Source organism: Typopeltis vanoorti, chromosome 3, assembly GCF_054136105.1.
Source record: "Typopeltis vanoorti isolate ZY-2024b chromosome 3, IOZ_Tvanoo_1.0, whole genome shotgun sequence".
Classification (NCBI taxonomy): Eukaryota; Metazoa; Arthropoda; class Arachnida; order Uropygi; family Thelyphonidae; genus Typopeltis; species Typopeltis vanoorti.
The window spans coordinates 107,564,972-107,583,335 of record NC_143551.1 but is presented as its reverse complement, the minus strand read 5'-3'; the positions used below and the strand labels follow the sequence as shown (position 1 = coordinate 107,583,335).

Sequence of the window (18,364 nt, the reverse complement as noted above, 5' to 3'; positions counted from 1 at the left end):
TGGTTATAATACCAGCGAAATATCAGCATTAAGTTAATAAATTAATTATTTACTTAGTTTCTGTGTTCTATTATACTGTTAAAATAATAAACAACATGTTCAACGAACACATAAGTCTGTCCACATGCTTGAGTATTTGTTGCTTGTATTAGGGCTGTCAGCCGTAAACTGAAAGACTGAAGTTAAATAAAAGGTCTACGAGTCAAACCTAGTTAATCATTTATAGTTGATATAATTACTCATAGTTAATTATTTTAAAAATTATTAATTTTGTTTGCTTATATATAATTATTTAATCTTTCCACTCCTGTCCACCCTCCCTTCCTATCTCTCTCTCTCTCTCTCTGTATATACATGTGTGTGTGTGTGTGCACACTAGGTATTCTATAGAATCACTAAAGTAGTTTTAGTTAAAGTATAAATAAAATAATAATATTGGTTGACATAATGTTACACAATAGTCTGTTATATTTCTAAAATAAAGAACACAATTTTCACTTGCATAAAATTTAATCTGATGAATACAAATGAAGAATGTAATAGTAAAAATATTATGTTAATAACATCAAAAGAGGCATTTGTTTATTTATTTGCACATGAACTATAATAGAATTCAGATTGTAAACAAATAGTAAGTATATTATCTCGATATGATAAAAATGAATTAAGAAGGCGCTGATGGCAAATGGTTTGATTGCATAGGCTGTGTAGAAGGAATGGATGCGAGTTTTTGGATGTGTGGAGTGAGTTTGAGGGAAGATTGGATTTGTATAAGAGGGACTGCCTAAACTTGAATGCATTTAGCATCAGGAATCTTGAAAAATTATTAATTGATATGAGACTAGCACAGAGAGCCAGGGAAACTGAATTCTGATGGTAGGAATTGTGAGAATCTGTGTGTGTAAGAGCGACAATGTTAAGTAACTGTGTTAATGATGGAAATGATTATGAAATGAAAACAATTCTGAGTTCGTCCAGTTCGGACATATCAACCATGTGTAACGATGTCTGCATAAGTAAGGAACTAGATAAGAACAGAGATCTGCAAATTGTCGAACAGTATCATACAGACCACAGACAAGTGTATGCAAAAAAGCAAGCAGGTAATTTATTATGTCTGTACATGAATGCTAGGAATATCAGAAACAAAAGGGTAGAATTTGTTGCCTTGGTTAACATATTGGGAGCTCATGTTTTAGGCAGTGGTGAGACTTGGCTATCAGAAGCAGACATACTAACTGGTATTGAGTGCAGTATTTTTAAGAAGTTAAAATGTTAATGATGTCAAATGTCTTGAATCCAGTTAGTTGAGACCTATGACTGTAATACTGATAATAATTTTTCATGGGACAGTGAGTTTGAAGCCATCTTTTGTGAGGTGGAGTCTAACAAGATTACATACACTGTAGGGTGTTGTTACAGACCTAGTGGATCTGTTACTAGTGACGAAGAAATGCATCAACAAACAAATACGATAATGCAAAAAGATTAAATAATAGGGGACTTTATTATGTAAGCATTAATTGTGTGGCTATGAAATCACATGAGAAGAACTGAATTTATTGAGCTGTTGTGAGACAACTTCCTCAAGCAGCATGTGACAGAAGGAACTCATGGTCAAAGAGTGTTCCGTCTGATTATAGTGTCGGGGGGGGGGGATGTCAGTTAAAGACGTAACTATTCTGCCTCCAGTTGGTCATAATGATCATGCAGTACTTACTCGCTTGGGAAGTGGCTAGGCTTATTAATGTTCCATTCAGAAAAAGTTATGTGCTGAACTACAGGAAATTATGACCACCTGATGGGGTATGCTGGATTCTGTGCCCTGGTATCAGTTATTGGATGGGAAGGATATCAGCGGTGTCTCAGAAGTGTTTAAAAAATACTTAAATTATGCGATATTAGAATATATCCCTAGAGTTCAAATAATAAATAAGATAGGAGTGAAATGGATCTGTAATCCTATCAAGCAAGAGATTCATAAGAAGAGGCTAGTGTGGAAGGGCCACCCTGTGCATAAGGATGATGTCAGCTATGAAAATTATAAGCAGTCGGCCAGAAGAGTTGCAACTGTTGTATGGAAAGCTAAGTCCAAGTATGACAAGAAACTGGTTCTGCAAATTAAAGACAACCCAAAAGAATTCTATTGTTACTGCAAGTAAAAGAAAGAATGAATTTGAAAGAATAACTCTACTAAATGCAAATGGAATGGGGTGACTGATGTAGAAATGACTGTTCAACTAATGAGCAGCTACTTTGCTGAGAGCTATCAACCTGGAATATGCAACATTGAACTCACCACCACTACTACTTCACTGTATGAGGAAACTCGTGGATGAGGAAGTACTAGAGCTGTTTTGCAAACTGAATAAGAATTCTGCATTAGGAACTGATGCAATATCAGCCTGGATGCTAAAAGAGTATTAAGCTGAACTGGCTATTCCCTTGGCCAGGCTATATAATTTGAGTCTCAGAACAGTGAAGATTCCACAGGAGTGGAAAGAATGTATGGTAATCCCATTACACAAGGGTGGTGCAAAGACTGATGTATCCAACTATAGACCGGTCATTATCTCAAGAGTGGTGGTGAAGATTTTTGAAAAGTTGGTTAGGGCGTACATTCAGAAATGGGTTGATAGAGAATCTCTATTTTGCAATGAACAGCATGGGTTTACTAAGGAAAGGTTAAGGTTCAGCGGCTTGCTCACATTCTATAATATTACCACTAAGTTAAACAATGAGAATGGATACACCATGATACTTTTGAATTTTGCTAAGGCTTTTGACGGAATACAGCATGGAAGACTTGCATAAATTGGAGAATATAGGTGAGAATGTTGGATTATAAAATATTACCATGGATAAGAGGATGGTTGATTGACAGATATCAAAAAGTGGTATATGAGGAGCCTGAATCTTCAAAATTCAAGGTAATCACTGGTGTATCTCAAAGATCAGTCCTTCATCCATTATTATTCAATTGGGAAGGATTTGACATGTGATATACAGCTATTTACTGATGATGCAAACACACGTAGGATAATCAGGAGTGCTGCTGATATACAGTACTTGCAGAATGATTTGAATAGGCTGAAATTGTGGGCATGTGAAAATTGCTGTCATTTCAATGTTAATAAATGTAGTTGTGCCCTTTAGTGTGATTAGATATCCAGTTTGGTATTATATTGATGGGATTATGCTTGAAGAAAGTGATAAGGCTAGGTATCTTGAAGTTTTAGTAGCAGTAAGCTGAAGTTCAAGGGTCATACAGCAAAAATTGTAAATACAACTCAGAATAATGTCAATGCTGAAACATACCTTGACATGTAAAGATAAGGATGTCATTTTGCCTCTTTACAATGCCTTGATAAGACCTCACTTGTCTGCTCAGGTCTCGCCTCCTGGTTTCCGTTGCGATTCTGATACAGTGGAGATAGTGCAAAGGAGAATGTTAAATATGATATCACGATTGTGGAGTATAAATTATGAAGACAGATTGAGAATTTGTAGGCTGCAGACACTGGCAAACAGGAGAAAGAGAGGTGATATGATTGAGACTTAAAACTTCTTGAAGGACTTTACAGAATTTCAGTTGATTGAATTTTTCATTTTATTGGAGGCTGGGAGAAGGATGCAAAGGCATCCATGGAAGTTGAGAATAAATGCTGTCAAGAAGGGAGTTAGGGCTAGATTTTTCTCTCATAGAGTAGTGCATGATTGGAATGCATTGTCATTGGATGTCATTTGTGCAAGCAGTGTGAATGAATTCCAGAACAAATATGACAGCTGGTGCGAATAGTATGACCTCCGTCGATGTGTTCCTAACATCCTGGAGGTCTCTCTTAATAATAATAATAATAATAATATATCCATTGATTGTGCTGCAGATACCATTCAGAGAGACACTTTTTCTTGTGGTGCTTCTTTGGGGGGAAATAAGTTTTTCATCACAAGCACTAAATTGTGTTTTTTTTTTTTGTGTGTGTGTAATACAGTAAAACTCCGAAGAGTTTATTATTTTGGATGAGTTTATTATTTTTTATGTGATAAAATTTTTATCAAGAACATAACATTAAACAATCGCAAGGTTTGTAGACTATAAAAATCGTGTATGAATTGAGACCGCACGAAACCTGTCAGTGCTTGTTCACAGCATTTGCGACACTGACGAATGTGGCCGGTGCCTGAAAGATACGACTAGTGGTGTGGTGTGAAGCAGGACGGGAATACGTACATATAAGAAACTGCGTAACTCAGGATTCATGTAAGTCGGGGTATGACTGTATATAATTTCTTGGTATCTTTAATTTATAGTATAACAAAGTGGTTATACTATAAATTAAAACTTCCAACAACTATTCTGTTAGCATACCTGCTACTTCACTGTGTAGATAGCAATTTATCTCTAGATTGTGTTTTACACAATCTGGAAAAGATTATGTAAAAAATCTTAATTATTATTTCCCTTATCCTCCTCCTGTCTTCTCAACTAAATGGTTGGTGGGGTAACAATGCTATTTTACTGAGGAATAATTAGAGAACAAGATGGTTTCCCATTTTCTTCTTTATCCAGTAAATGTTTTATATCCATAGATATGTTCTCATAAGGACCGCTTTCTAGGATGAAACGCCTGAGTTTCCATAAGCAAAACCCTGCTATCTCCATATGAGACCAGATAAACTCACCTTCAGTTGAAGAGGACTTATATCTTCGCATCATATATGGGATTCAAATCCAGGTCTTTCTAACTAAAGGGCTTCGTTTATACCTACTGAACTATGGAGCTCCATTATTATTATTAATAATAGTATTAGTATGGTGATGTTCGTGTGTGCATGCGCGCACACACACCTGTTATATGGAATGAATTTTACTCAGATTTGGTATTTGAGCCTTTTACAAAAATTTGCCGAACAGTTCCAATTTTCAGTTCAACTATATTCGGGGGCTACAAAGGCATACATGTTGACATTTTATATTGCAATTTCTCTTTCTTAGTGGATTATGCACAAACGTAAGAATTTGTAAAACACACAAGTCTCTGTGGTTCAGTTTTAGTTCCAATGGGATCACTTTTATTAGAAAATTTTGGTAAAGAAGTTTTAAATATTAACGATTCTACTCTAGCTGGATGAAATTGAATGAAATTTTATAGTTAAGATCTATATTAAAATTTTTCACTTTTGATTTTGATATGATTGTTGTGAAAAAAATTAACAAACAAACAAACTTTTTTTTTTTGTCTAGAGATAAATTACTATCTACACAGTGAAGTAGCAGGTATGCTAACAGAATAGTTATTGGAAGTTTTTCCACTTTGTTATACTATAAATTAAAGATACCAAGAAATTATATACTTGGTTTAATCCTTTATCCAAGTGTAAGCAAACAAACTTTGTGCCTGAAATATTTTCAGGTGCAACTGGGGCAACTCTTATATAGAAGCTAATGATTTCACATCACTTGCCTTAGTGTCCCATAATGCAAAGCACATATCCTTATGGACATGTATAAAGGATTAAACCAAGTATATAATTTCTGGTATAATTTAAATTTATAGTATAACCAAGTGGAAAAACTTTCAACCACTATCTCTAATCCAGAGTATTTTAATAATAAGGTGTGACAACTTTTGGCTACTTGTATATGAAAATATGACTTATGCATTCAACGTTAAATATCACCTCTAGGTCTGGGTCCCACTAATGAGATCTCAATAAAAGTCAAAACTGGTCTGGGTAGTGACTCTCCCATAATGCATAGCATTATACATGTCAATAAGGATATGTGCTTTGCATTATGGGATACAAAGGCAAGCAATGTGAAGTCATTAGCTTCTATATATGAGTTGCCTCAGTCCTGAAGTATTTACATGACTGGGGCAACTTTGTTTGCTTAAACTTGGATAAAGGATTAAACCAAGTATATAATTTCTTGGTATCTTTAATTTATGCTAACAGAATAATGTTGTAAAAACCAACAAAATAATTATAACATCTCAATAACCCACCTACATATGTTATCTTGAGTGGCATCAGGTATTTCTTACTGAACACTTTAAAACAATAGTTTTCAAGAAACTTTAATATAAGAGAGTATCAAAAAAATAATCAGGTCCTCCCCCATTCCTCGGTCTTCTCTTCAGAAAGAGTTTAGAAATGCCGTCACCATACCCTACATCCGTGACACATCCGAAAAAATAGCCAAGATTTTAAAAAAGTACAACCTACAAACACACACACCATTTAAGCCCCACTGCAAACTTGCTACCCTTATCCGCTCTACAAAAGATCAGCTCCCTCCTCTCTCAATGCCTTGAGTCTATAAAGTACCCTGTTCCTGTAAACTGGTGTACTTTGGACATACAGGCAGATCAACTACTATCCGCCTGGAGAAACATAAGTCATACATATGCAACCACGACTATGGTCAGTCAGGCCTGGCTGACCATGTCTTGGATACAACCCACAGGATCTCATGGAAAAAAACTACCATGCTCCACCACAGCAAATTCAAAAAAGAGAGACCATTCTTAGAATCAGCAGCAGCATTTCGCAGGAATCAACCAAATCTTAACAAATATGGTTCATTAAGCTTCCTAATATTTGAGAAATGCTTATCACCAGACACTAAAATCCTATCTAGGTGGAGCGCCCTCTAAGGGCGCTTCACCCCCCCCCCCCCCAAACAAAACTTACAATTTTTATGTGCTAGCTTGAGTGAAAAATTCCTGTTATTTGTATTAATGTAAGAAAAATATTTATCTTTTTTGCAGTTAATTTTTAAATATATTGAATTTTATTCATGCTTTATGTGTATTTTAATGCTATAAAAATGTGTTTCTCTTATATAGTATTGCAGTTATACTAAATTTTATTTAAATCTGTTAAAGATTTCTTTAACAGATTTCAGAATATTTTACTGTTTTCTTTCATGGAAATTCTTTCTCCTTTAGTTGTCACCATTATTAAGCAGTGAAATCCACGGTGCAAAATCAGGTCGGAATTTAGCAGCTAAACTGGGTTATTTAGTACAACAGCACTATAATCTTGCTTCAACTACAGTCACTGGTATTCCAATGAAGGTAATTTTTATATAGAACACTGAAAAAAAAAAAAAGATTTACCAGAATTTCTATTGTTTACCTTTAGTGTCATCAATAAAACAGTACTTCAAGTTTGCCATCTAGGTAAATATTTTATAAGTGTCTATTCAACAAAATAATGATGTTCAGTTCAGAAAAGAGAGATTTTCCAAAAATGACTGATTAAGCAGTGTATATATATACACTGCTTAATCAGTCTATATATACTTCTATATATACTACCTATTAGTATATATAGAAGTATACACTTCATCTGAATAGTAGGAATGAGCAGGTCACTCCATTGATACTCCATTTCCTGCTGCACATACACTAACCAAATCATAATTAATGTTTGTTACTCAGTTGCACATGAATGTGAGACTTGAATGCTAGGTAGTATCATGCAACTTTTCTCCATTATCTTGTGCACTGAATTTATTATCCCCTTATTGCATTAAATCTATAAGTACAGTTGATAGCTCACTCTAGCTATCACTATAATAAATTTAGTTTATTAGGAGTGATGAGAGCTTGGTCCACCTTTGCTATGAGTTGCCAAGGGATGTACCACCTTACCTCAGTCCTGAAGATATTTTGGTGCAAACTTTGTTTGCTTACACTTGGATAAAGGATTAAACTAAATTTATTATAGTCTAACCAAATGCAAAATAAACTTCCAGCTATCACTATACCAAAGTGCTGAAAAGTACCTCGTTGGCATTATACTGTTCTGATTGAATTTCACTATGGCAAAGTAGTCCCTTGTTCTTAATGAATTTGCTATAGTGCAAGGTGATTGTAATAATTTTTAGTTGTTTCTCTCTCTCTCTCTGTCCACAAAATGCATACACTTGAGAGGTTACCAGTGTTTGGTGTGCATAATGGCATATTTTATTTTATTTTTCTGGTAAAGAACATGAAACTTGCTTTGCATCACAGAGTTCCTCAAAGATATGAGATTGCTACTGTTTGGAAAAGGCTTGACATTGCAATGAAAAAGAACCATGTTTGATCATCTCTAATATAGAGCTTCTGAATCATCTGTTAACCCACTCACAGTATTAATTTAATATAGATTTATATCCCTTTGTGGGTAATATGGCAAGTTATCTCATTTATGTCAGTGAAAAACAAATGAAACAATCAAAAAATAGTAAAAATCCAAGTTTGTACCATGAATAAAGTATTGAATTATTATTATTTATTTATTTTTTATTTTTTAATGTCAGTCTTACCCCCACAAAACTAAATCTTTTCTAGCACCATGGATAGTGAGCTAAGAGTTAGATGATGTAGAATATCTGCTATGGAAATTAAACATGAACATTATTCAAATTAACCATAATGCGGGGGACATTAATTAACTGAACATCGATTGGGTAGCTGTGAAATTTCATGAGAAAAATAAAACTGAATTTATTGAGCTCTTGCGAGACAACTTTCTCAAGCAGCATGTGACAGAAGGAACTCCAGGTCAAATATTGTTAGATTTGATTATAGTGAAAGAGAGTGTTTTAGTTAAATTCTACCTCCAGTTGGCGATGTGATCATGCAGTAGTTACGTGGGAAGTGGCTAAATTGATGAATGTTCCATTTAGAAAAGGTTATATGCTGAACTACAAAGCAGGAAATGACCATCTGAGGGTTATGCTGGGTTCTGTGGCATGATATCAGTTATTGGATGGGAAGGATATTGATAATGCATGGGAAGCGTTCAAAAAATACTTAAATAATGCAATATCAGAATGTATCCAGAGAGTTCAAAGAATAAATAGGATAGGAGTCAAATGGACGTGTAATCTTATGAAGCAAGAGATTCGTAAGAAAAGGCTTATGTGGAAGGACTACTGTGTGCATAAGGATGATGTCCACTATGAAAATTATAAGTCTCAGGCCAAATAGTTGCAACTGTTGTATGGAAAGCTAAGTCTGCATATGAAAAGAAAATGGCTCTGCATGATGAAGGCAACTCAAAAGAATTCTATTGTTATGCTGCAAGTAAAAGAAAGAATGAATTTAAAACAATAACTACTGAATACAGATGGTATGTGCATGACTGATGTAAAAGTGATTGTTCAGCTAATGAGCAACCATTATGCTGAGAGCTATCAACCTGGGATATGCAACATTGAACTCACTGCTACATCTTCACCATATGAGGAAACTCATGTGGATGAGGAGGAAGTACTAGAGCTGTTGCATAAACTGAATAAGAATTCTGCAATTGGAACTGATGGAATATCAGCACAGATTCTAAAACAGTGTTCAGATGAACTGGCTATTCCCTTGACCAAGCTATATAATTTAAGTCTCAAAACAGGGAATATTCCAGGAGTAAAAAGAATATATGGTAATTCCATTGCACAAAGATGGTGCAAAGACCGAAGTATCTGACTATCAATCAATCAGAATCTCAAGGAGTGGTGGTAAAGAATTTGGAAAAGTTGCTTAGAGCTCGCATTCAGAAATGGTTCAACAGAGAATCTAATTTGCAATGAACAGCATGAGTTTACTAAGAGAAGGTCATGTTTTAGCAACTTGCTCACATTCTGTAATAATGTTACCATTGAGCTAGATGAGGGGAAAGGATACACTATGATACTTTTTGTATTTTGCTAAGGCTTTTGATGGAATACAGCATGGAAGACTGATGCATTAATTGGAGAATATGAGTTTGGATTATAAAATGTTACCACAGATAAGAGGATGGCTGATTGACATATCAAAAAGTGATATATGTAGGATGTGATTCTGCAATAATTAAGGTAAGCGGTACCACAAGGACCAGTCCTTGGTCCTCTGTTATTCAATCTGTGCATTAACGACATTGGGAAGGATTTGACAGGTGACATGCAGTTATTGGCTGATGATGCAAAGATAGGTAGAGTAATCAGGATTGCTGTTGATATGCAGTACTTGCAGAATGATTTCAATAGGCTGGAATTGTGGGCACAGGAAATTGGATGTCAGTTCGGTGTCATTAAATGCACGCACTTTGGCATGATTAGATATCCAATCTCATATTATATTGGTGAGGTTATGCTAAAAGAAGCTGATTGGGCTAGAGATCTTCGAGTGTTAGTAGATAAAAAGTTGAAGATCAGGGGCCATGTAGGAAAGATTGTAAATACAACTCGAAGGATAATTGCAATGCTATAATCGATTATAAAGTTAAGGATATCATTTTGCCTCTTTACAAGGCCTTAATCATACCTCACTATTGTGCACAGGTTCAGTCTCCTGGTTTTCATTGCGCTTCTGATACCATGGAGAGAGAGAGAGAGAGAGAGTGCAAAGGAGAGTGTTAAAAATGATATCACGATTGTGGAATACTGATTATGAAGACCGATTGAGAATTTGTAGACTATAGACATTAGCATGGCAGAAAGAGGAGTGATATGATTGATTGAGACATATATGTAGAATGAGACTTAAATTTCTGATAGGGTCATACAAGATTTCAGTTGATGGAATTTTTATTTTATGCTGGGTGGGGAAAGGACAAGAGGGGATCCTTGGAAGCTGAGATTAAATGCTGCTATGAAGGGGATATGAGATTTAGATTTTTCTCTCATAGAGTGGTGCATGATTGGAATGGATTGCCTTTGGATGTTGTATATGTGTGCAAGCAGTGTGAATGAAGTCATGAACAAGTATTATAGCTGGTGTGTGTAGTATGTGGTATCCCTCGATGAGTCCATGTCTCCCTGGAGGTCACTCTTAATAATAATAATAAAACTATTTCATGCCTTTAATAAACAGGATAGTCTTACACTGTTTTACACAAGTGATAAAAATCATTGACCATCTTAATATATACAGTCGTGTGTGTGTTTTATTTTTTAAATTATTCTCCACCTGAGAGGTTGCAGAATATATTACAAACTGATGTTGCATGTTGGCAGGGGTTAAGAGAGAGAATGAATCTTTTGATGCTCTTTTTGCAAAGTGGAAGAGTAGTCTTTGCTGAATAATTCATAGGGAAAGCTGTTCCAGATTTGTAGATGGAATGAAAGATGATCAAATAGTAGCTTTGATGAGTTAATAATTGAAGTAAATAGAATTCATCCAGCTGTTGCTTGTGTTACTGCATGTTTGGCTGAAAGAATATGATGGAGGACATTTCAGCTAGATGTTGTCCCTGAAAGCATGAAGTAGCTGTAAAAAAGACGCAATGCAGAAACTAACCATCTGTAAGACAGTAACTGGAGAGAAAGAATCTGTCAGAGGAGTTATCAGTTAGCAAACTGCCTTCATCAAGAATTTTTAGAGAAGAGTTTGGTATTATGCCACCACAAATGTGAGCAGTATTCTAAGTTTGGGTAGATTTGAGATTTTTGGATTTGACAGGTGTGAAGTAGTATCTTTGGAGGGGGGCAGGGAAATGCTATCTTTGTTTGGAGATTTATGATGCTATAAAAGTAATATATTTGTGCCAGTAAATGCTAGAAGTAAGCGTCAGTACAAGAAGAGATCTCTGGTCTTGATTGTTGAATTGAGTATTATCAAAGTTAAGGAAAAAAGAAAGCTCAAGTTTTTTGTTGCGATGGGAGGAAAACTATATACTGAGTTTTGGAAGCAGAGAGTGGTCAGGTTGTCATCACCCATCAAGGGATGGCACAGAGATCAGTGTTTAACCTTGAAGCTTTGGGATTATTGAGTACTGCATAGTTTCTCACATGAGTAGGAGGAATTACAGAGTGCTCTGTATCACCAGGATTATGGATAAGGTTGAAGTCAAAGAGAGGTCATTTATGCATATGAGACAATGTGGTGATATAACAGCCATGAAGAATACTTACATTAGTAGAGAAATGTGGAGAGAGAAATAGAATGACATCTACCTTAACATGCAATGAACAACCTGTGATGAAACTGACAATCCAGTTACAAAGGGAAAGGGCAGCCTATAAGATGGCAATTTTCTGAAAATTTCTGTATGCTGGATCCTATCAAATGCCTCAGAAATGTCAAATATAACAGCACAGGATTCTCCAAAATTTTCCATCACAAACATCCAGAGGTAGATGATTCTGCTGTCACTCTTGACTAGCAGAATCCATGTTTGTCTTTAACACGTTCGCTTCCAACTACGAGTATACTCGTAGTTGGTAAACCAGCCACACAAGCCAGCTACGAGTATACTCATATGACGCTTACCGCCGGCAACGAGATTACTGTACTGACCTTGAAGAAGTAAAAATGCTTGGCTTGTGGAGCTAGCATCAAAACTGTGTGTTCTCATAGATGGTATATGCTCTGCACAAGCCAACTATGAGTATACTCGTATGACGCTTACCGCTGCCAACGAGATTACCGTACTGACCTTGAAGAAGTGAAATTGCTCGGCGTACGGGAATATGCCGAAGTAGCGTGGCAGCGAACGTGTTAATTATTTATATGTGCTGTATTCATTCCATTGAACCTAAAAGTGAGAATCCATATTGTAGATTTATTAGAAACTGGAGGAATGACAGATATCTGTCAGTTCTGCTGAACAGTACCCTTAGAGATATCTGTAGAAAAAGAATAGGGAAACTGAATAGGGAAATGAGCATGGATAGGGAAACTATCTCTGAGAACAGTGCTGGAGAGAGAGGGAGGGAGGGAGGAGTTAACTGAACTGTCCTTTTTTGGACAGCATCAAGAATTTATAGAGAGGCTTTTGATGCAACACTCCAAATGCATGAGCATTATTCTAAGGCTGGATGAAGTTGGGATTTGTACAGAATTGTCACGGTTAACTGGCAGCTGTCCAGCTTATGATAGAGTTGGCTTTTGATGACCTTTTCCATTACTTGAGAGAGCACTGAGGTGAGAGCAATATGTTGATAGTTTGACATTTGCCTCTTTTTTTTTGGATATGTTGAATATGGACTTGCTTTCATGCTTTGGGCTGGCTGCCAACAGAGTATAATAAGGTGTAGAGGTGATTGAGTATGGGTGTTAGTTCAGAGCACATCTCTTGAATACAATTGGCAAGGGGAGAATACCATCAGAACCAGGAGCCTTTCTTGCATGTGTATTTGAGATTCTTATGATATCCTTCTAACAGGAAGCATGTAGTGTGTTGTTTCTAATATAGTTGGAGATGTTTTGCCTTTGTCATCTGCATAGGAGTCAGAAGAGAAGAATGATGCAGAAAGTTAGCTTTTGTCATTAGGTGTTACAATAGTGCTATCTAGATTATACGTAGGAGCATAGATGGACAGAAATTTCCCTTTGGCCTTTGCAAGAGACCAGAAGCTACATCTGCCATTTTCACAAAACCACAAGTTTTCTGCATTTTGTTCTTTCATGTCAGACTTAGGTTTGTTGATGGTTGTTTTGCATTTATTGCAAGCTTCAGTGTAAACTGAGATTGAAACTTCAGTTTTTGTCTCAAGCCACTTGCAGTTGGGCTGTTTTTACTTGGACCACCTTGAAACACTTCTTAAAAAAATCATTATTTGATTTTGGATGAAAATTTTGAGTGTGAATGTAGGTATCTGGATCTTGAAAATCTTCTTCTACTCTTCCTTTCCATGGTCTGAGCATGGAAAGGAAGAGTAGAAGTCCAGAAGGTCTTCGCATTAAGGACACAAAGTTGAGAATGTCAGAAGGGACTGCATTCTACTAATGGTAAAACTTATATGAGATTATGTTGCAAGTTACTGAGAGAAGAGGTGACTTACAGTTGACTTGGAAGAACTAGTTAACAAAAGATTCAAAGTGTTGACTGGCTGGAGAGATTTTCTGGTATTCTGATTAGTTGGGGAATGGTTTGCTTAAGTTAAGGTCATTGCTTACATCAAATATTTCAGCCTCTCTTCAAGCTTTGCTGTTTGCATAGTTGAACTACAGGTAATTAAGATTAAAAGATAAAAAAAAAAAAAAATCAGAGGCCAGAATGATTGTCAGAGTTAAGAAAGTGGTAGAGGCAGCAGATAAATCATACATAATGGGGTAAGGAATCCTTAAGCTTTCACAAGATTTCACATCATCTGACAAGGAATATAAATATTTCACATCTGACCGCACAAAGGAACATGAACTAACCTTGTGATGGAAGGAATCATATGTAATTAAGGTTGACTGTAGCTGTTTTAGCTGTGGTTTGTAGTTCATTCAAAAATTATCACATGTGGATGTTTGCAGGTGGTGGTGCTCATCATTTAAGTTGGTGTTTGTGCTATAAATGCTTGAGAAATGCATGTAGAAGAAATTTTTTGTGAGTTTTTTTAGTTTTTTTTTTTTAGAGAATTTGTAAGGGAGATTTATTTTTTATTTTCACTTCAATGACACTCTTTATTTGTATTCACGAGGAGATACACTTAGACATGTTACCCATACAGAAAATATCCAATCTCCATGCTTTAATATTGATTCGACACTGCCCTTACTCCACATCCCACTGTGCAGCCACCCTGCAGGCATGATCTGGCAGTGTAGATGGCAGCACGATTCGAGAAACTTCCCCAACATGTTGCCAATGGGTTCAGTTTCTACCCTTAAAAATGGCAAGGGACTGTGGATCAGTATGTTTTGTATTGCCCTTGAAGAGTATTACTCACACTGTATATTTGAGGAGGAAGAGGAAAAGCAGAATCTTGCACTCTTGCTCTGGGGACCAAAAATGATACTGGCCACTTCAAGCCTTCATTAAACTGGATAATGGTGGTATTTCAATGGGCAGCGAATGACGGTCTTTTTTTTTTTTTACATAGTCAAAATTGACTCACATTGGCCTCATATCTGCACTTTTCTTCTTCACACCATATATCTCAAGAGTTGAGTATCGTACATATGCTCAAAAATAGAGCTACTCGCATCATAACAGAAGAGAAAACTCAAGGATGAATTAACTTGCACCCTGAGAGACAATGGCTATTAAAAAAATTTAATTAAAAAGATGCTTTTCTCCAACCACTCCCAACAGCAACCCAAAGAAACTCAATAAAAATCTTCCATTGCCATTCCTTCTTATGCTGGGACAGTTTCACAGAAGATTGCAAGACTTCTCAAACCATATGAAATAAGAGTAACTTTCAAACCATTTAAGACAATCTGCAACTTGTTAAGATCACCAAAGGATAACAATACTTTCTTTAAACATCCTGGTGTTTACAACATCCCTTGTTCATGTGGTTTAAACTACATAGGACAAACTTCCAGAAGCTTGGAAATAAGAAAAAAAGAACACATCGGAGACATTAATGATAACAGAAAAGATAATTCCGGGTTAGCCCTTCATTTCTCGAATATCAATCACAACATTGAATGAGACAAAAGATCTACGCCATATTTAGAAGAAGACTTTCGTAACTGAAACTTCAAAGAAGCTACTGTGGTAATCCATTCATAAGGCAGCCTCAATAGGAACCAAGGGATAATCCTTCTTGATATATGGAAGACCCTCATAAGATCACTTAGCACACCAGAATTCAACTTCACTGCAAATTATAGAACGCACTTGCATACATAATGTCTGACATCACACACACTCCATGCGTTTGATGTAATGCATCTTTTGAATTTGTATGATGTTTAGTACTCGTTTATGTTTCTTTCTTGACCTGTTTTAAACTGTTTTAATCACCTTATGTATGCTCAGACGAAGCCAACAGTCAAGTTGGCGAAACTAGTCGGCTCAATTTATTATTAAAATTTTTGGCCAATCTAATTTTATTATTGAATTAAAGTCGGTGGCTGAAAAAATAGATTTATCATATATCCAACTCATTCCAAAAAAAAAAAAGGAGACAAAAGCATCCAGTGACCAACCAATTGTCATCTCCTCAATCATCTCCAAAATAATGGAGACAGTTATCAGTGGTCAACTTCTTCACTACATAGAAGCTCAGCAGTTAATCAGTGACAACCAATCCAGATCCAACGCTGATATCTTAGCCTACATCACTTACAGCTGGACATGTGCTATGGACAGGTTCAGAGAAATGTATGCTGTTGCTCTTGACATTTCCAAAGCTTTCAGCTGTGTTTGGCATCAAGGCCTACTTTCCTTCAATCTACCTGCCACCTTCTATAACTAGATAGCCAGCTTCCACTCTGGTCATTCACTGCATGTCATGGCAGATGGGACCCTCTCTTTGAGCTTTGCCACCAATGCAGGACTCAGGGCTCCATTTTCTCCCTATCCTCTTTCTCTTATACATAAATGATCTACTCTCAGTTACTACAAATCCTATCCATTGTTTGCCAACAATAGTACTCCTTTGACAAACTATGTATTTCCCAGACATCCCTTACATCAAGATCATCTGCAACTAGGGCCTTAAACACTGATCTCCATACCTCTATTCTCTGGAACAGCCTTCCCCCATGATGTGTTTCCCAACTATTCCAACTCGCAACTCTTTAAGTCTTAAAGAAGAATGTCAATAGGTTTCTCAACCCTTATCTTTGCCTCACCTACAGCACCGACGTACCATAGGTTCTTGTATCTCTCATGTGGGATTAAAAAAAATGTAATAAAACTTCTTTTTATTATAGGAAATTTATTACAAAAAAATTCAGTGTAGATAGATGTCTTCAAAAAAAAAAAAAATTATATATTTTTTTTCCTGGGAAAAATGTTTGTTTTATCCTCCTCCAAGTGCTATGAGAAATAGGGAGGGGTTCCTTTCACTCATTGTCACAGGTAATGACTACAAGTTCATTGTGCAAGAAGAAATTCAGAGGACATCATTCCTTGAGCAGAGTCATGGCATCTATGTTCTGGGACAAAGATATGGGTTCTTGCTTATATACTTTTTGGAGAGAAGCACCATAATCAGTTCAGAACGTTATCTAACAATATTTCAGTAATGAAAAAAATGTATCCATATAGAGTTCATATCAAGTCCTCCATTACAATGTCTGACTTCACTCTAGTTTGTGCACAAAGGATGCAGTTGCAATATTTGCACTGATCTTCTCCATTCTGCTTATAGCCCCCAGATCTGGCACCCTCTGACTAACCTCTGAACAATGAGGAAAAATTACAGCTTTTCCTCCATGTAAAAGCCGTTGTTAAGTAAATTATTTTCTGAGAAAAAAATTAAAGAGACATTACTTTCATACCACCTCTCATATAAAAGAATGTTACTATGTTTGTTGATTGATCACATGAACAATATTATAGTCACATTTTATAACAATTATAGCATGTTAAAAATAGTCTGGCTACAGTGGGATAAAAGAAGCTGTTGTTATTATTCTCTCTGATTATTTATTGTCATCATCATCCAGGACGTCAAGGACTCATCAAGGCAGGCTATAAATCACCCATACCAGCTGTCATACCTTCTCTTAAATTCATTCACACTAGATGCACCGTATCCCAAGTCAAGACCACATAGCCACTCAGTCACTCTCCCCCATTCGAAGGCAGTATGACCATCTTTGTTATGGATATCTATGCTGCCTCAAGTAATTATCTCTCAGTAGGTGTATAAATTCCATTTCCTTCTTGCCATGTGATCTTTCTTTCTTCCTTCCAATCTAAATCTCCATAATTGAAGTCATCATAATCATGAAATTCCTGACATATACCCTTAAGGGATGTACAGGATGTGATAGTGCTACATGAAAAATTTACATCATTACTAATTTCCTATCTACAATTTTCCTTCAAATCAGTCTGTTACCTGACAAGCCTCCAACATTATCAGATCTTATATTTCTATCTTCTAAGACACTTTTTTTTTTACTTATCAATCCACCTATATTTTGGTCTTCCTCTGGGTCTTTTTTCCTACCAACTGGGCAGAGAACACTTGTTTTGCTAATCTTTCCTCGCCCATTCTGTTTAAGTGACCATACCACCTGAGATTAGCTCTGCTAACACATTCTTGGATGCTGACAATGTCAAATTCTTTCCTAATATCCTCGTTTTTAATATGATACTGCCATTGATACCATCTTTTTCATGCCCCTAATCTTTCTCAGGACTCTCATATCTGCAGTCTCTAGTCTTTGGTCAAGTGTTTTACTTCTGACCCAGCTCTCAGATCCATAAGTTAAAATTGGTTTGAACACTGTCTTGTATGTATCTAATTTAGTGTTTTGGCTAATTTCTCTCTTATTCCATATAAATTTATTCGTTCGCTTCCTACCATACCAGCTTTGTTGATTCTGTTGTCTATTTCCATTTTACCATCTTCACTAAAAATCGTGCCTAAGTACCTGAAATGTTTTGCTTGTTCTATAGGTTCTCCATTCACAATGCAGTTGATATTTTCACTGCCTCTGCTTATTTTCATTGTCTTTGTCTTGTTATTACTGAACTTCATACC

At 36.1% G+C, this 18,364-nt stretch overlaps 1 protein-coding gene across 5 annotated transcripts in view; it reads left to right on the top strand.

The window, feature by feature from the left end:
• The window catches only part of asun (integrator complex subunit 13 asun), a 333,447-nt gene that overhangs the window by 113,379 nt on the left and 201,704 nt on the right, over positions 1-18,364 (top strand). For all 5 annotated transcript variants that reach the window (XM_090415856.1, XM_090415858.1, XM_090415857.1 and 2 more), the window contains one exon: positions 6,957-7,085. In XM_090415856.1, the coding sequence (XP_090271982.1) occupies positions 6,957-7,085 (129 nt within the window). The remainder of the gene's footprint in view (positions 1-6,956; positions 7,086-18,364) is intronic.